The 20,589-nt window shown below is 37.6% G+C and overlaps 2 protein-coding genes across 2 annotated transcripts; one reads left to right on the top strand and one right to left on the bottom strand.

The window, feature by feature from the left end:
* Window positions 1-5,386: 5,386 nt before the first annotated feature.
* On the bottom strand, window positions 5,387-10,705 carry pcdh20l (protocadherin 20-like). The gene is made up of 2 exons (XM_084133906.1): window positions 9,922-10,705; window positions 5,387-8,457 (listed from the first exon to the last, which is right to left on the bottom strand). The coding sequence occupies exons 1-2, from the start codon at window positions 9,943-9,945 to the stop codon at window positions 5,974-5,976; spliced, it is 2,508 nt and encodes an 835-aa protein (XP_083990032.1). The 5' UTR covers window positions 9,946-10,705; the 3' UTR covers window positions 5,387-5,973.
* Window positions 10,706-16,682: 5,977 nt separating this feature from the next.
* Window positions 16,683-20,313, top strand: LOC311094392 (uncharacterized protein). The gene is made up of 5 exons (XM_084132348.1): window positions 16,683-16,850; window positions 17,038-17,166; window positions 17,698-17,778; window positions 18,788-18,850; window positions 19,955-20,313. Exons 1-5 carry the CDS (start codon window positions 16,829-16,831, stop codon window positions 19,960-19,962), a joined length of 303 nt encoding a protein of 100 aa, XP_083988474.1. The 5' UTR covers window positions 16,683-16,828; the 3' UTR covers window positions 19,963-20,313.
* The last annotated feature ends 276 nt before the right edge of the window (window positions 20,314-20,589 follow it).

Here is a 20,589-nt window from a genome sequence, read left to right as displayed (position 1 = left end):
ACAGCAAACACTGATCAAGTATTTGAATGTTGAACAACAAGCTCATTGGCTGCTGATGCAACAGGAACCATCAGCTGCGCCATGAAGAGAACAATGACTGTTTCTCAATATGCGTTCTTCAGCGATGTGTTATCGTACTACGTCTTTATCAACCCTCGAAGTTCAATTCCAATACTAAAGAACGCAAGCGCAGAGGACGCATGAAAGTGCCCGTATGTGTTCTTGATATCGAGGATCATTCTGAAGGGGGTTGATAAGAATCCACTGCTGCTTCAATGTATATGAATGAGTGATTATAATCAAGGTCTTAATCAATATTTTAACAATTCGAATGCAGACTTGAGAGAATCTAACTGATAAAAATCCCAGAAGACGCTACGGGCGGTCGACGTACGGAAGCCTGTAAGCTTTAAACATCTCGTTCTCACCCTGGTTCTCACTTAAGAGATCAATTGATTGTAAAATGGAAGAGTTACTGAAAACAATGATAGAGAGTAATAAAGTGCAGCAGCAAATCCAAGCTGGCTTGCTGGAGGAACAAAAGCGGGCTAATATCCTTAAAGTTAAAGAATTGGAAATGAAACAAGCCCAAGATGTTAGCAGGATACGGGCTAGTGACTTTATTCCTAAAATGGGAGAGAATGATGAAGTCGAAGCTTACTTGCATGCCTTTGAGACAACTGCTTTTAGAGAAAAATGGCCAAGAGATCAATGGGCCAAAATATCGGCACCATTTTTATCTGGAGAATCACAGAAAGCCTTCCTAGATCTAGACCCAACCTTGGCCAATAGTTATGACTCCTTAACCCTGTAAGACCCGTGGTTGTAAAATTAAAACATCACTTTTAGCTCTTCCAAAAACACATCTGCAATTTTTATTTTTTTATTTTTTTGAAAGACCACATTTACATAGCCAATGGGTCCTATTGTTTAGCCTCGCAATGTCATTGGATAGTAAATATGTCTATAGGTCTTGCCATAAGGCCATGAACTCATACAACCTGCAAATTTTCCTGGACATGCATCTTCTTGTTTCACTGGACTGCATATCTCAACATTGAAGTAAGAAAAACCCCAGAAATATTTTTTTTTGTGATTGTTAGAATGTCTAGTTAATGTAAATACTTGGTTATTGTGGAATGCATGCATCAAATTAGATTTTTAACTTGTTATGTCTTTGTTGTAATTTTACAACGTTGGGAGAGAATGGTAGTCAAAGTAGCTTGTGCCCCTTGCACATTACACGGAGACATTGCACTTCTCAAATGTTCACATATAGGAGAAATGCGTACAGAAATATAATGTATTTGATGATTCACAATTTCTAAATGTGTTATTTGTTATAATTTTCAGTTTAGACCAGATTTGGATAATTCTAAATGAATAAATTATTTCTGGTTGCAGTATTTTAAGTCCTTTCAGTACCAGTATTTGAAATTGTTCCTGTATGTTGGCATAAGTAAATATTGTTAACTGTATTTTTTTTATCTGGGCTTTGTTTGTTTGACCAACTATCTGCTTGTTGCAAGGCAGACACTGTTTGTGGAATGCTTTGGATGATGGTTTTTCAAGGACAGGTGTGAATGTTCAGACGAATGTTGCATGGTCCATTGTTCAGGAACAGGTTTAATTGTTCTGGGATGTAAGAGGTCTGGGGGTTTGTATATTCCTTTTAGAATTGTGTGACTTCAGTGGAATGTACAGTATCACATAAATAGGATTCATTTACATTTAAATTATTTATACTTGAACATACTCTAACTCTTACAACTATTATTTTCAGTTCAGAATGATATCAGCAAGAGGTTCCTACAGCATGAATGATGTTGAAATAGACCTGGACACTAGTGATTCCAGTGATGAGGAGGGGGTTGAAAATGTCGATGAAGTTTGTTGGACTCATTAGCAGCAAAATACAAGTTCCTCATGAAAATGCGTCACTGGTACATTTACATCTTCTGGCACACCATTATCCTTGCTGTGATCAACGACTGGCTCGGACTGCAAAACTCTAAATATTCCCAAGAAAAAGATGCTTTTACACTTACATTTGGCAGACACTTTTATCCAAAGCGACTTACATTGCATTTCAAAGTACACATTTACATTCTTATCAGTTCTTGTTATGAGGAATCGAACCCATGACCATGGCGTTGCAAGTGCCAGCGCCTTACTGTTTGAGGTACAGGAAAGGGTACATTTACATCTTTTAGATGCTGAACAGGAGGCTGTTTCAGGGGCAACTAGCATCCTCTCTCATCCTGGTAAGAATCCATTTCTGCTCTTTACCACATTTAATATTTTACTAATTATACAATTTTTACTGCATGTTTGACATGGCAATTGATTATTTTCTAATTCAGACAAACACAGCCATTACCACACCAAGGAGAGGGTGGCCATCTTCAGCCAGTAGGAGCCCTTTGACGTCCATAACAGTGACACTTCAGAAACCTGTGACTGCTCAGAAAAGGCCATCCTTATGTAATGGGGGTTCACCAAATGAGGTCCTAGCCAAGAGGTCATGTGAACCACCAACGGATGTGTGTAGGGATATGGCAATTTACCATTGCAAGTGAACACGGTTTCATTTGACAGTTTTCAATCTGTTTTGTACTTAATATTTGTTTTATGTTTATTTTTAATAAATTCCAATTAATAAAAATTTGACTGTTGGGTGATTATTATTATTCATGATATTTACTGTTATGGTGCTATGTAAGCAATCCACACTCCAAATGAGCCCTTAGTTGTTCTCTATATATTGACAGTGTGAGTTCAAATGCTGAAATTCTGCTCCCAAATAGGCCCAACGTTGCAATATTACAACATTTCCTTAAAAACTTACTAAAACATAATTTTTTTAAAAATCCTTCATTATTTGCATCAGAGGCCCCCTACAACAATATCTGACGGGTGAAATTTTTTCTTTTTCTTTTTTCTATATTTGGGTCTTACAGGGTTAAAGAAAGAAATATTAAGTCGCAGTGGTCTTACAGAATTCGGGAGGGCCCAGAGGTTCCATGCATGGTGCTTCAAGAAAGAACATCCACCACGTACACAGATGCACAAATTAATGCGTCTGGCTAAGAAATGGTTAGAGCCTGGTAGGCACTCAGCAACAGAAGTGGTTGATTCCTTGGTGATGGACAGATTTGTAAGAGCCCTACCCAATGAAGCTAAACGATTTGTCTGTCTGAATAACCCAAGTTCACCCCAAGAATTGATAGAAGAAGTTGAAAGATACCAAGCCAGTGTAGAAATGCTGAACTCACGGTTCCCAACCAGTGCGAAGCCCCAACAAAAGTTTTTCCCTAGAGCCCCTACTCCCAGATGGGCTAGTCCACAGGCCTGGATGATGCCATGGAAATGCTGATGCCCTCTCTCACAAGGATGTCCTCTTCACAGTGGCCTGCCAACCAAGAGCCTCAGAGCAGAGGAAGGGCATCATGAGAGGGCGTGTTCTAGAGGGCAGGTACATTGCCCTTAGATGGCTGGAGCAAGATGGCCGTCTGTTAAGGACTACAAAACCCAGGCTGCCTGAGAGTACAGCTGCAGCTAATGAGACTAGCAGCAGGCTCTAATAGTGGGTGTGAGAAACTGTTGATTTGTGTGTGTGGCTGGGGAAAGGACACGTACCTCTGTGAAACAAAGAAGATTAAGTTACTTTTGAGCTGAAGAGATTTAAGTTGTAAACCTTTTTGTTTAATTATTAAACACACCTACATACTGAAGAGACTGTTGAAGTGGTGTTTACTGGGAACTTGCACAAACTAAAGATCCTGAACCTCTCATGCTGCCACAATATAATATTCACCCGAGCTGTTTCCGCTTGAGCTGGTGTTGTGGCATTCCTGACAGTATTTATCATGTTACAGTTCACAGGAGAATTGTATTGCATTTATAATAGTGTATTTTTCATAGTGACCAGTTACAACCCCAGTGTGTGCAATTTCACAAACCTGGAAGAGCTTCTGAATGGATATAAGCAGTGTAAGAACAAGATCAAATAAGTAGTAGTGAGAATCAATAAATTATGAATAATTAACTGTCATTGTAAGAATAACATGTAATAATGTAATAAAAAAAGTAACTGTAGTCTGATTACGAGTATTTTAAAATGTAATATAATCCAGTTACAGTTAAGCCCCTTTCACACAGCGCGTTGATCCTGGGAAACTGCTGGGAAATTGCCAGAGTGCCTTCTGTGTGAACGCAAACACGTCCCGGGATTGATGCCGGGATCGATGCTGGGTTGGGGACCTAGTAACATTTCCGGTATCAGTCCCGGAATGCGCTCTGTGTGAACGAAAGCCGTAATCAATGCCGTAAGGTGTGTGTCGTAGTGATGACGCTAAAGCTGGGATCGTTCACCAGCTAGTGAAACGGTACGTAATGCGCTTTAAAAAAAAAAAAATGCACTAGCGAGAGAGAAATCGCAGCTCATAAGATAACTTAAGACGCTAGAAACATTATCGATGTCACGTGTCTTTACAGGATCTTTACGGGTTGTGTGTGAATGCACACACAGATTCTGGAAAATTACTGGCAGTGTGAATGTACCAAAATCAAACAATCCCGGGTCACGTTATCTGTGTATTTTACGGAATCTCTGTGTGAAAGGGGCTATAGTTAAGTTCTTAATTTTTGGAATCTGATTACATAATCCAGATCACATGTAATAAGATACTACCCAGCACTGATAATAGAATATATATCAAATGCTAGTGAAAAAATCAAAACATTGTTCAGTGTTAGTGAAATTCATTCTTATGCGTTACATTGTTCGTTTATTTTTGTCGTGGCCACAACAGAATATTATAGCATGTGGAGGCCAAAACATATTAACTTGTGGGAATTTGAGTTAATAAGTAAAAAACATTGTGCTGTTTTTTGTTTTTGGACATGTAGCAGTCATAGTGTTTTTGAAATATGCTGAAATAAACACCTGAAATATACCATATAAATAGTAGGCTAAATGGTAATCATTCAGTACTATGGTATTACCATCTGATACCAATCAACCTACCAACACAGTACAGTGAATCTTTCTATTGACACATTGATTTAGAACATTGTTACTGTTTGCAGGTGCATAACGCTTTACGCTTCTGGAAAATATAACATAATTGACAGTATTCATCTTCCTGGCTGTAAAAAGTGGAAGGATCAAAAACAGGCTTGAGGCATATAAAGAAGAGGAGCAGCTACGGATATTGATGCAATTTGAGAATCATACATGAAGTATCTTTCTAGCCTGTATGCGGAAACATGACAGTTAACTGACGGTGTTTTCTTACTCATATCTTCTTTCGGGAAGTGCTTTCTCATTCCACCTGCACTCAGCAGACCTGCTCAAACATGCCTTTTTTTCTTTTCTTTTTTTCATTGATAAAAACCCTTTAATGTCTTCTTGGGAACTGTATGATTATGGCATCTGTTTTGTTTTCTTTCAAGAACTTCTTTTATTGAACACTTTTATTTTTACTTGTATAAAGAAACATAAGTCAAAATCAAAGTTCTTAAAACTTCTTTCATGCATAATCTTGTCCAAATCACCAGCATTCAAAAGAGAATAATTTACAGTTTCCTCGTTCCATTCATGTTTATTGAGCCTCTGAACCTCCTGAATGGGCTGAGAAAGGCGCTATTGTCTGTCAGGAAACCTGCGGGTATGAGATGAATGATGTCTGACAACCTTTACTACAATTCCTTGCAATTTTCATACCCTTTTTCAGGAGGTTTCTCCACAGCATAAACTACCAAACAGTGTTTGGTACAGTCTCAGTCTCCATGTGATGTTAGTGCACGCAATTATAAGAAAAATAAAAGTCAGGATTGTGAGATAAAAAGTCGCCGTTTTTTATTTTTTAGTCTGTGGCGGAAACAAGCTTACTATACAATACTAACCAAAAGTACAAGTCAATGAATACTATTTGCAGGTTATCAAAAAAGACCCCCCCCCCCCTTGCTTTAGTTTAAGGGTTTCAGTTCACCAAAATTTTCAGTCTCCCATGCAGTCTTTTTCTTCACTTTCCTTTTTGTGTGTTTGTGCTTGATAAACACCACTGCAAGCACCAGAAGAACACTGCCCGAGACGATCATCAGGCCCAGGCCGCAGAGAAGAACGAGCCAGGCGTTTGATTCGCCTCTGCAGTCTTTGACAGGTAGTGGCTTCGGAGGCGGCAGCGACGCCGGCAGGTACTCTGGCACTGCGCTCACCTGACATTTCTCCAGAGTCTCGTTGACCAGCAGGTTGACCCACACTGTGGTCTGCAGCGGGTCTGGCTTTCCTCCATCGCGAACGACTACGAAGAGGTGGTGCATGCCGTAGTCCTCGCCGCTCAGGCGCTGGACCAGTGTGATGTTTCCTGAGTGCTGGTCAATCTGGAAGGGGCTTTGGAGAGCCGGTTCACTCGCAACAATTTGGTAAGTGATGTCCGAATTCATTCCTGAGTCCTCATCAATGGCGTATATCTTTGTTATCATGCTCCCTGCTTTGGTAGCTGGAGATATGGTCAGACAGGAGAGGTTGCTGCTAGGAAGAAGGACCTGGGGTTTATTATCATTGACATCCTCAACAAAAACGGTCATTTTTACCGTAGTGGAAAGAGCTGGTCTGCCGCCATCGACGGCTACAACCAGAAGCTCATAGAGATCCTGCTTCTCGCGATCGACCTCATCAGTGCTGCGGAGCGATCCCTGCGCCAGGTCTATAGCAAAAGGGACCTTTTCATTTAAAATACGCACATCCATTATTCTTCCGTTGTCTCCATCATCGGCATCACTTACTGGGATTTTCCCAACTTCGGAAAGTCGTGGAAGGCTCTCAGGCACAAAGAAATAGAAATGCGGGGTTGAAAAGGCCGGTGGATTGTCATTCAGATCCAGTATGTTCACGGACACAAAAGCAAAGCCCTCCTGTGAGGGATCGCCGCCGTCCCGGGCCAGAACAGTCAGAATGTACGTCTCCTGCTGTTCTCTATCCAACGACTCTGCTACCGAAATCACGCCGGTCTCTTCATGAATACTGAAAGGCCCCCCGTTTGTAAGCCTGTACTTTACTTTGCCAAACTGATCTGCGTCTGCGTCGGTCGCCTGCACTTTCAGCAGAAACATTCCAGGCGTGTTGTTCTCCTTGATGTCCTTTTCATATTGTGTTTGATCAAACTTCGGGGCATTATCATTCACATCTTCAACCACCACTTTTATGACTTTCCTTCCATGCAGCCGTTTGCCGTGAGGATCAGAAATAACTACTGTAACATCATACTCCCTGTGCATCTCAAAATCTAGAGGTTTTGATGTTGAAAGCAAATAGCTGCCTGCTTGCGGTTTCAAAGAAAATGGCATGCTGTCTGCTTCTAAGGACAGAGTACCTTTATCACTAGAGGTGTCTTGTATCTCCAAGAGGGCCAAGACGGTGGGGGGCTCGTTCTCTGGTAACACGATCACTTGGTCTTTATGCTCTGCGACAAACCTGATCTTTATGGTCGGCTCTGGACTCGCCAGCGGCTTAATGTCTACGGTTACCTGAGTTTGCGCAGGGGGGCAAAGTGGGCTGATCGCAAGGACTTTCAACATGTGCTTTTCAGAACTGTCAACCTGCACGTCAACAGCTAGGCTGATCAGACCTGTGTGTCCGTCCACGTGAAAGAGCGTTTTGGCCCTGTCTGAGATCTGACGGCTGAAGGAGAAAGTGATCTGGGCATTTTGGCCCAGGTCTTTGTCTGTGGCTTTAAGCTGTGCCACCGCAGTGCCCTTGATTCCTAATCCTGCCACAGTGGCTCTGATGGGACTATCGGCGTCAAACTCTGGGCAATTGTCATCAACATCGGTTACGGTTACAATGAGATTAGCTGTAGCGCTGAGAGGCACTGAACCTCCATCTACTGCTACAAGAACCAAGAAGTGGTTTTCCTGAGTTTCCCGGTCCAGTTCCCTTTGTAGCACCAGCTCAAGCTCATACCCGTTTTGTTTGATGCCAAAAAAGCCATCGGAGCCTTTTAAATGGTAATGTATCAAGCCATTATTGCCAGTGTCCTTATCCTGTGCCTGGTCATCCAGTGGAAAACCCGTCCCATTTAATGCATCTTCAGGTATGCGTATATGAATCTCGTTCCTCTCGAAAAAAGGAGCGTTATCGTTAACATCATCCACAACAATTATTATCGGCACCAAATCGAAATTAAGACCCACGAGTGCAGTGTTCGGAAAAGTGCAGTCCCCGTCTTGATGTGTCGGACACAAGGTCTCTCTGTCGATGCGCTCTTTAGTGAACAGATCGCCTGTGCTTTCGTCCACCCTGATGTGCGTCTCGTCGCGGAGCTGGTATGGAGCCGAGTAGTTCCTGCTTAGGCTTCCGATCTTAACGCCCGCTTCTTGCTCCTCCAGGACGGTAAAACACAGTTTTCCTAGGCTTTGGATTTGCCCTGCAGATGCCAAGAGAAGCACCCACTGCAAAACAAGAGAAGCAACTTACTACTTGAAAGAAAGCAACACCCTTCTTTCCATATGAAAGTTTAACCACACTGTGTAATCCTTAACCACCAAGCCCGTCTTTTTTTCCCCTGTTGAATGCGTTTTTGCAAAGGCTGTATTTTAGACTTACTTGATGTTCCAGCAGCCAGACAGTTTACTTTAGAATATATAATCTGAACTAAGCTTGCAAATACCTGCATACTTTCCATAAACAGACTACAAAATAGGTCTTGAATTCTTAAAAATTAATGCATCCCCCAACAATGCATCTTCTTCCACAATTTAAATAGGTAAGACTTTATTGTATGGTGATGTAGTTACACGTTACAACATGTACTTACTATAACAGTAAATTATGCATAATTATTGCAAGTAAACCAGACCTTAACACTAACTGTAACTCTATAGTAAGTACATGTAGTTAATTATTATTACTCAGTACTTATTTGAGTAAGTACAATGTAACTACGTCACCTTAAAATAAAGGATTACACTTTTGTTTTATTTTAAGGTGTCCGTGTTAGTGTAATCATACATTTAAGTACTGAGTAATAATAATGATCTACGTGTACTTACTAGGGTTATGGTTAAGATTAGGGTGCGGTTAGTTGCATCTAGTTAAGCACAATGTAGTGATTACTCTAGTAACATTTAACGTGTGTAACAAAGACACTAAAATAAAATGTTAGTAACCTTTAAATATATTAAATCAAATCAAATCAAATCAAATATATTTCGTAATTTTTTCCAGCCCTTTTCTATATTGTTTGTATGTATAGTTTATTTTCTTAATATTCTAGAAATACACATCCTGTAAAACATTAATAAAATCCAAAGGTTAATCGTTCTAAGGGAAATAGCAGGTTCACAGATTTACACTAAGAAGGGACTTAACAGGTTCTGCAACAGATGTGTATGTTTGATAAGCATATATTTTCCCAATAATTAACTATGTAGACTATTTGATCGTTTTTATTATTATAATTACTAACAGGGTTGAATAATTAATCTTAAAAATTGCATGATATATAATATATGCAATCTAACATATCTACAAATCTAACATAGCTTTTGTGAATAAAACAAACAAACATGGGATTTTTGCTTTTTTTGCTCTAAAAAATTGGTATTTGACACCATGTGCTCTATTCAGGGAAAGTGCCAGCAACACATTTTAAGTTGGATATTAGACTTTGTTCCTTTAAACCGTTTATTTTCTAGTTCTTTGTATACAGTATCGTCTGTCTCTTTGAAACTACCAAATGAAATAGTTGGAAACGTGTTAATCCCCACCTGACACACTGAATGCAGACTGACTTCTGTGGACTTTACCTCCGTGTAACGCCTGACAGACTTGGCGATGGACGCCAAAATAAGTGAAATATTTTCTTTCTGAAATATAATAATAATAGCGAGTAAAGTGCTGGATATGACACTGACCTGTAGAGTAGTCCAGTTCATCATGTGGTGGTTTTGAGCTGTCCATTCTTCAGGAACATGTTGAGCTCTGTGAGCACGAGAAGAGCTCGGGTGAAATGCGTCGGGAGCGCGCCGCGTACCTGTGCTACAGGTGAACAGCTCGAGATTAACCCGCGATTATTCTGCCGTTGGGCGAAAGCGAAAAATACTGGTCTGACGGGATGTTTTTCTGCCTGAATGCCTTTTAATGATAGATGGGTTGCGGTTAAGCATTTTCCCCCATTCAACACTAAGGTCTCTGTAATGCATTATAATAGCATATATACACTCTAAACTATAATAAGAGAGATTATAGTAGTTATACCTTTTCATTTCAGTTGTTGATGTTCAGTTTTGCTTTCCTGAACCAAAATGAATTTGAACTGTGGATTTCAAAACAAAATGCACAGTTATATTTGTATTATTGCTATGTTTTTTTGTTTGTTTGCTTGTTTGATTTTTTGTATTATTGCTGTTGTCATTATGTCTCAGTGACGCCATCGTGAGGGCACCAGTGATATCACATTTATCTGATGGCTCTCGAGAGATCGTATTCATATTCTAGCCACATAGTTATATTCTATTAATTTTCTTCTTTTTTTTTCTTTTTTCTTTTTTTATTGTAAGAAAATAAACAGCACTGCATTGAATACATCAACAAGGAAAATTAATATAGACAAATAACAATGGCACCTCAACCAGTAAGAAAAACGTGTAAGAAATAGCTAATTCGTAAGAAACTTGTTCTTATTTTTATCAAAAAGTTTAAGAGATTTTACAATAAGGGAAATATCAGCAATAAAGACATCAAATGTAGGCAAATGCAACACAAAGTAATAAACAACAATCTTAATAGCATTGTCACTCCCAGAAAAAAATAAAGAAATGTATCTTTTAATGAAAAGTTTAAATCACATTTTATAAAAGGAGAAAGATAACAACTTAAGTTCTCCAAAAGAGATTTAAGTTGATTGCAATGGTAAATGAAGCAGAAGTTAGATAAATCAACAACAACAACAAAAAGTGATTTGGTGAGTTTGGTGAATTTGTGAGTTGGTTGCATAGACATTGTAGTATACCTGACTGATTTTATTGGACAGTATTTGTCAGGGAGTAAGAATGCTCTCTTTCCAGTGAATAATGCTGTCATAACATGGCAAGCCGTTTTAACATTTAATCCTTAAAACCTACTAGTATCTATTTTCATACTACTAGTACTTATTTTTTTAGATACTAGTATCTTTTCCATTAAGTACTAGTACTTATTCATTAGCTACTAGTGCTTATTTTTTAGGTACTAGTGCCTATTTATTAGATACTAGTACTTATTCATTAGATACTAGTTCCTTTTTATTAGATACTAGTACCTATTAAAAAGACACTAGTACTTATTTATTAGATACTAGTACTTATTCATTAGTTACTAGTATTTATTATTAGATACTAGTACTTATTCATTAGATACTAGTGCTTATTTCAATAGTGACTAGTAACTGTTATTTTGTTACTAGTAACAAATTATTTTTTTTGCCATTGACTTCTATGGGGATCTGTCATTCAGATATCAACTATTCAGTTCTGACTAGTGTGTATTCCAACTGTGACTAGTACGTATTTATTAGATACTAGAAGTTATTTATTAGGTACTAGTACTTATTTTTTAGATACTAGTACCTATTACTAGATACTAATATTTATTCAATAAATACTAGTACCTATTAAATAGATACTAGTACTTATTCATTAGCTACTAGTACTTATTCAATAGATACTTGTACCTATTTATTAGACACTAGTATCTTTTGTAATTGTTACTAGTAACTATTTTTATTTTACTAGTCACAACTGCTTTTTTACTCATCTTATGTTATGACTAGTCAGAACGGCCACTGTAGAGTTCAATTAAAAATCTTACTAGTAAAATAAAAAATCGTACTAGTAACATTTGGAATAAATACTAGTATCTAATAAATAGGTACTAGTATCTAATTAATAGGTCTCTATTGAATACGTACTAGTATCTATTGAATAAGAACTAGTAGCTAATGAATAAGTACTAGTATATATTTAATAGGTACTAGTATCAAATGACTTAGTACTAGTATTTATTGAATAAATATTAGTATCTAGTAATAGGTACTAGTATCTAAAAAATAAGTACTAGTGCCTAATAAATAACTTCTAGTATCTAATAAATACGTACTAGTCACAGTTGGAATACACACTAGTCAGAACTGAATAGTTGATATCTGAATGACAGATCCCCATAGAAGTCAATGGCAAAAAAAATAATTTGTTACTAGTAACAAAATAATAGTTACTAGTCACTATTGAAATAAGCCAACGTGATCTCATGAGAATACGTGTGTATTTTTACGTAAAGTGTAGTTCTACCATACGTACATTTATTTACGTTTTATACACACAAAAATGTATAATACTGACGTATTTACAGCACTAAAACGTATAATATGTACGTATTGACAGCACAAAAACTTAATTTATTTACGTATAAACAACTTTACCGACGTACAAATTTGTACGTATTCCTATTTAACTTATGCATATTCAAATAGTGGCATTAATGTTTTGACTCTATTACATTCAATTGTCTTATCAATTAAATTTTCAGTCGCATTTATTAATACAGTTTAAGGTTACTCATATAATAAGGTTAGGCTACTCATAAATTAACATTTCGCTCTGTGTTCGTGCCTTCTGCTGCAAACTCATTTCGGAGGATTAGCATATGGTGTTAAACAAGAATACACTTTAAAACCTTAAAAATATCTTATTTAATCGTTTAACCATTTTGTAATATTTGGTTTATTTACAATGAGACACAAAAGGCGTTTTCTCCAATAGACCCATAATACACTAAAACACAACATATAAATTCACAAAAGACATACATTTTATTAGCTTGATGTAATCCAAATCTTTAGAATCCATACGTTGTTTGCAAGAAACAGATCCAAATTCAACCCTTTATCCAGTGATCTTCATCTCCATTCTCAGCAGAGACCGTAAACGTCAAATCCCGCGCTCGTAGTGAATTCAAATTCAAAAATTGCGCCCGAACGAAGCGTTCTGACATGTTTTACGGCAGTGATATCAAACGCCCATTGGCTCTCGCATGCTTCATCACAGATTGTAACATGTTTAAGTTGGTGTGCTACATTTGAAATGGAGAAGCGCGCGCGCCCTCACAGAGCGAACAGCGAACCGAAACCGGATTAACATTTTCATGGATTAATAACTTAAATTCTGCTCTGTAACGTTACCTCATACAAAACTATTATACACTGCCAGAGAGGACTGCGACACATCGTCATGTGAACGACTTTTGGTACCGGTTTCGACATTTTCTCAATAAATAAATTAGCACAATTTGTCTGGCCCACCTCTGGGCCTCATCCTTGCTTCAATTCTGGCCCAGTTCTGGCTGGGTCCCCGGCCCAAAACTGGCCCAACACACTGAAAACGGACTCAAACAACTTCCTCTGGCCCAGATGTGGCCCACACCCTGTAAAATTACTCTTATTTATTGATATGGCCCAGGTCTGGCCCAGGCACTGTAATACAGAAATGGCTTAGAGTCGGCTGGGTCCCTGGGCCAGATGTGGCCCACACCCTGTAAAATGACTCTTATTTATTGATATGGCCCAGGTCTGGCCCAGGCACTGTAAGACAGATCTGGCTGAGTGTCGGCTGGGTCCCCGGGCCAGATGTGGCCCAGAAACAGTGAAACAGTGGCAGTGAAACACAGATTCAACCATTTAAAAAGATTAAGGGTTTTTATTATAAAATTAACAAATACACTTTAATATAAACATGTATTAACAATGAACAAATACACTCTATTAACATTTATTTACAACACAATATTTAAACTACAAAATAACAAGTAAATTATATTTACTGTATATGATTAAAAGAAAAACATCACTCTTTCACACACAAACTATCTTTCACTCTCTTTAACACTAAATAAATTCCTTTTGCAAATGTCAAGTCACCATTAAATATATAGCGCTATATACAGTAATGACTGTTTCAAAGCAGCTTTACAGGGTTAAACAGGAAAATGATCAATGATGCAAACAGAGTTCAATTTGGCTGTAAAGCTGCTCTAAAAAGAAAATAGTGTCATTGTTCAGCTGAATTCAGTTCAGTGTTGATTCAGTTCTGTTCAATAACTGTATAAAGTATATCAATTATAAAAAGAGTTCATTTTCATTATTAAGCAACTCTGTGGAAAACAGTGATGTCATCGTCCAGCTCCGTTCAGTTCTCATATAATGGTGTCAATGCAGGCAGATCAATATTATTAAGAATAAGTGTCCCCAATAAGCAAGCCAGAGGCGACAGTGGCAAGAAGCCAAGAACCCAAACTCCATCAGTGACAGAATGGAGAAAGAAAAACAGGCTCAGTCGAAGGACCAGTTCTCCTCTGATCAAACAACGAACATGGTGTGTGTTAGGATTCAGGTCTCTTCACAAGTCAGATTGTGGATTGATATCATTCAGAGTATTTTATTCAGCTCCTTTTGCTTGAAGATTGGAAAAGATTACATCAAGGTAAAAGAGTAGCAAAACTCGAGAGCATGTAGATGTGAATTTGAGAACTTGTACAATAGATATTTGTACTTAAATAAAATTTACACTCACAATGTGAAAACCTCAATTAGGCATTTGCAACTTCTCAAATCTGCCATTGCAATTTTTTTAATTGCCCCGCCTTTCTCTCTCACCGCCACTAAGTTTGCAAGTGCACAAGTTATAGTTAGGCATCTAATATATCACGAAAATAGTTGCAAAGTCAATGTGTGAAGATTTGAAATAGCAATGGCAGATTTGAGCAATTGCCTAATAGGTTGTACTGTGAATGTGAATGAAAGAATACAGGTTTGTGACTATTGTCTTTGAGTGAAAATCTCAACATTCAACAGGTTTTCACAAATATTTATTGTACAATTCACAAACTCACATTTACATGCTCTGGAGTGTTGCTACTCTTTTACCTTCATAAGCTCACGTCTGCATTTGGTGGGAGGGGAGTTGAAGCTGGCCGTTGGGTCTGTGCGGAGGACTGGTCTGGTTCTCGTGGATCTGATCCGATGACTGTGCCGAGGACTGTTGTGTCAAAGACGTCTTCACAGCGTTTGTGTCTAGGTCAATAACCTCACATTTATTCTAAAAAGAGACCGTAACGTTAGGCCTTCTCATCAACACTCTCTCCGGGACCGAATGGATATTCTGAAGTAACGTTATTATCATCGTAAACATCTGATCTAACGTTAGATATAAAACAAAACTATATTTATCTTGACAATTAATACATCAAACAGCACTAGAACAATAAATGAATTAAATTACTTACTCGTTTTTTCAGATGAATGATTCCTCTCGAAAATGTACGTTGGTCTGTGTCTGCAGGATCTTCCTCAGGATTTAAATTAACCGCCAAAACCTTTTTTCAAGCGGCTGAGTTCCTTAAATGTAGTAGTGGCCCGCTTGTGACAAAACGAACTCGGGCCGATTGTAAATACACACAGCTATACCGAGTATGGACCTGACACAAGTAGCTACAACTGCTTTCAGCCGAGGCTGGCCCATACAGAAAAAGCCGTCAGTCAGCCAGCACAAGTACAACTGCTTTCAGCCGAGGCTGGCCCATACAGAAAACGCCGTCAGTCAGCCAGCACAAGTACAACCGCTTTCAGCCGAGGCTGGCCCATACAGAAAACGCCGTCAGTCAGCCAGATGTGTTATGCACAGTCGGCACGGATCTGGCCCATTATCTGTTCACCGGTGCCGACAGTGAGCCAACAGTGACGCGTTTCAGCCGGAATCGGCCCGACTGTGCTTGCTATCTGGGGTACGTGTCTGTCTGTTGTTTTTCTTTATAATTGTAGCCTACGTAGTTTTAAGAAATTGTTAGGTTTAGGGGTAGGGGTAGGATTAGTGGCTCAAACTATTTTTGAATCCTATATTGTTAATAAAACTGCCATTTCCCTAAACATATCTGTCCATTACGTTGTATCATTTTAATATTGTCAATAAAATGGGTATGTTTAGGTGTGGGAGTAGGGTTAAGGGATCTTACATTTATAATCTATAAAATGGTAAAAAGGAAATTATACAGATCTTTATGATATGAAATATTCGTAAATACTTTACGTTTTTTAGCTGTAAAAACGTAATAATGTTACGTTTAAACGTTGCAGATACGTCCATATTATACGTTTCAGCATACATCCAAATGTACAAAAAAGTATGTTTTCTATCTTTGAAAATTACGTATTAATACCCACGTATTAACAATGAGACCAGGCTGAATAAGCAGTATTATCTAATGAATAAGTACTAGTATCTAATAATACATACTAGTAACTAATGAATAAGTACTAGTATCTAATGAATAAGTACTAGTACCAATTTAATAGGCACTAGTATCTAATAAATAAGTACTAGTGTCTTTTTAATAGGTACTAGTATCTAATAAATAAGTACTAGTGTATTTTTAATAGGTACTAGTATCTAATAAAAAGGAACTAGTATCTAATGAATAAGTACTAGTACTTAATGGAATAGATACTAGTATCTAAAAAATAAGTACTAGTAGCATGAAAATAGAGACTAGTCGGTTTAAATGGTTAAATGTTAAAACGGCTTGCCATAGTGAAAAGCGTGGTCGGAAACTATCTTTCTCTGGTTCCGCATGTGACGCCATGTGTGGAGGAGTCAGGGGAAATTTCTTTACTGTGACCACGGAGACCAAGCCGTGCTCTGATTGGTCGACGCATTGTATGCTTGGTCTAGTCTATATAAACACTCATGAGAACCCAGAATCATCAGTTTCCAGGACTATTCAGAGAACCTCACGATGTCTACACCAAACAATTCTGGTAAGATTAAGCTTTTCTTGTATAAAATCCCATATTATTTCAAATGTGATATGGAGATTTGATTTATTTGAGTTTATTCATTTTATGTATTTATAGTCTTCATATGTCACAGACATCAGTCATAAATAGTTGAAAATGATTTCTCAGTATTTGGTTCAGCAGTTCTAATATAAGATGTGAATTGTAGAGATGGATTTGGAGCTGGGAGACTTACTGCAGGAGTTTAATGATGTTGTGAAGGAGTTGAGCTCTGAACACGTGCTGAGAGATGTGAAGAGACACACGGGAGTCAGTGATGGAGATGATTCAGACTACTGTAAGTACACTACCTGTCAAACTGCACAGCAAACTTAATGGACGTACATATAGATACCGAGCCTTTTCTTGTACTTAAAATATATTAGATGTTGTCCTCGTATTTCTCTATCTCCAGTCATTATTTTCATAATTTGCAATTTGCAAACACACACCCACGTTCTCACTAAATGAGGACAAACCATAGACTTCAATAGCTTCAAATATATTTAATACAGACTAGCTTTAATCATAAAGAAAACTTTCTTTAACTTTTGAGAAACCATTGTCTTCGTTAGATTTAGCTCTGTGGACAGTCTTGCCTCTTATAAAGACCCGACCCACACACAGGGACACTTCTATAGCTTTGCTAATGTGATTCACATCTCTCTTGGTTTTGATCCCCACAATCCTAATGTAACAGAATACATGTATTAGTTAACCTTTGATCGTAAGAAAGCTTTATTCTTGTGATATCAATCCCCTTGTGCGGCTCAGCCACCCTTGCATTGAGATGTATGAGGCACACATTAACCCTTCAGTGTCTTTTCAGGCAGTGAGGCTTCGCTGGCAAACAGTCTGAATGCCAGTCAAGAGGAGCTCCACATCGCAAGCATGACCTCGGCACCAAAAGGTATTAACATCACAACACCCAGCAGACAGCGTCACATTTACTCAACAGGCCTTACTGGGGTTTCCTCCCATGGCTCGAACCCCTGTGTGCTCTCTCTGTCCGTCTTATTCTAGCCTTTGTTTGAGGATTGTTCTGCTTTGATGCTTTTGATCTGGCTACAGAATGCATGAATGCTGGTCTGATGGAATTTAATATGATAATAAGATGGTGAACCAGTGTGAACCAGAAAATACATCTTAAAAACCAGTTTAATCAATCAGTCAGTATAAGAGGATCTATGCATGTGTTTTACTAGTGTAATTCTAATTTTGTTGTGTTATTAATTATATTTATTACAAGGGCATAGACTTTATTAAGGATGATATACCAATATCCAGCAATCATTTTGATCAAACAATTATAATATATTCATATATAACCACTGTTGTCCATCTGTGTCTAACCTTTATTGGGCCACACTGAGATTATCTCTTTTGCTCGTCTAAATAAGGCTTGTCTTAGAAAGTTGATACTTGTAAATATGAAGAGACATTTCACCAGCTCTGATTGTAATTTCGTTCACACCTGAAATGGGTCATACCAAGGGCATTACCTGAGAAGTTTTAGTAAATACACTAGTAAACCCCACTCATTCAAGGAATGGATGGAGTGAAAACAGAACGTGAGTGTTTAAAATGCAGGTTCACCTTCTACACTTTCTGCTGTTAGATTGAGTGCAAACGGTTTTCTGAAATATCCACCAAATTAACAATAACACTGAAATAAGAGCTTTTATGAAACAACTGCGTTTTTGTCCCCACCAATATCAAACTCAAACCTGTAACCTTGGTTTATTAAAACCATTTTCATCATGCATAGGGAATTTCACCCCCTCTATTGTCTTGCCTTACGTAATTCAGAGGGTCGCATTTCTTTCTGGCTGGAATGTTTCACAGGAAATGCCTTTTCCACGGAGTCTGGAGCATTCCAGTGTGCTCACGTCTTCTGTCTCTCTCTCTGCTCTTTACAGCCAGGCTCGGGGACACCAGCGACCTACAGAGCTTCATTGAAAACCTGGACAGAGAGCTTGCAGGTATAAACACCGTTTGGTGCTTGGTCACATTTGAGGCAGATGTTATATTAAAATTGAAAATGCAACTTTCAAAAGAAAAAGTTCTGTATAGAACCTCAAAGGGTTCCGTCAGGCGTTTCACATTTAGAACCTTTTAATGTTTAATTTTATGGATTTAGTTGTAATGAATTAATTTTGTGTTCATTTTTTATTTCAGTAAATTTTTCTGAATTAAAGAGCTCGTAAACATAGGTTATCTGTAGAAAAAAAAATGACCAGGTACATTTTAAGAAATGTTCTCTTTATATAGAACTTTTTTTTGGTCAAGAACCCCAGGGTTCTTTATAGAATCTCGCTGGACCTTTTTTCCCAAGAATGTATCTTTTGAAAGCATGATGTGGCGTAATCAGAATTACAATGTAGAATTTTATTAATCTAGATAAAAACACCTAGTATATCACTGGGAAAAAAAAGTTGCTGCCTTAATTTTTTTAAGTACAATCAACTTGGATGTTTAAGTAATTTCAACTTAAATTACATTAAACTGACTTCTTGTCAGTTTATAAAATAAAAACGGACTTATAAAATCTGGCTTATAAAAAAAGTTGAAAATTTAACTTATTTTGATTTAAAGCAATGTAAAAACACGTTTTCATAACTTATTGATCATATGATTTTTTACATGTCCAAAAGTATTCTCTACGCACAGAATGTCTGACCAACTGCAAGTGTTGTGGCGATAACAAACCTCAGTACCTGAAGGGACTATAGAGTTACATTCATATGTCTTTGCCATATAACTGGATATGTTACCTATTAGTAGATAGTATAACAGAAAACAATTGCCATTACACATTAACACCCATTATCTTGTTTGTCACATTGTGCTTAGTGAAAGACCTCCAATCTATTATTACATCATTCTTGACAAATAAAGGTAAAATGTGCATCAGTGTGATAATGTTAATATGCCTATTGCTAAATTGCTAACAAAGGCCAGTGGTTAAACAGCGCTCACTCCCAGCATGCTCCGCTTTCAGTGTGACAGTCATGAATCATAACTCCCCAGATCTGTGATATCTCATGCCCCTGACCTGAGCTGTCACAATCTTATCTGTCTGACAGAGATGTGAGCTGACGGGACAGGCGTGATCGGACAGGACGGAGCACCTGAAGAATCTCTGCTTCCACATGAGGAAATTAGGAAACTGAAGGCTTCTTTCCCACATTCACTAAGGAAACAGAGCTTACTGTGTCTTTCTCATTTGTCACAAACTTCCAAGTTTCTCAGTAGATGTTTTATTTTAATAAATATATTTTTTCTACATAAAAAAACACAATTTCTTTTATGAAAGACTTGTTGATAAATAGCTATTTTTTTACTTTTTTGTAAAAATATCAGTGTTACCATGTTTAACATAATGTGTAATGTTAATTTTACTTTGTAAATATTTTTTAAATAATAAAGGTTTTTGCATTAAAAATGTATTAATTGTTTTATTTTTTCTCTTATATCAGGAACTAAAAGTATTGAATGTAGGGAATAACTACATAATTATTCAGGATAATTGGGTATATCTGACAAAAGAAAGCATTTAACTTTCATGAAAATCATTATGCAAGAAAATCGTTATATACTGTATATAGGTCTATATATATATATATATATATATATATATATTAATGTTGTAATTAGTTAGTTATTCATTGGTAGTTAGTAGTTCTTTATGAAGCTAATATCATTCTCAGTCAAATCTCAG

The sequence above is a fragment of the Abramis brama genome, assembly GCF_963993115.1.
Source record: "Abramis brama genome assembly, chromosome: 13".
NCBI lineage: Eukaryota > Metazoa > Chordata > Actinopteri > Cypriniformes > Leuciscidae > Abramis > Abramis brama.
The sequence above is the reverse complement of the archived record's forward strand: the minus strand, read 5'-3'. Positions and strand labels throughout refer to the sequence as shown.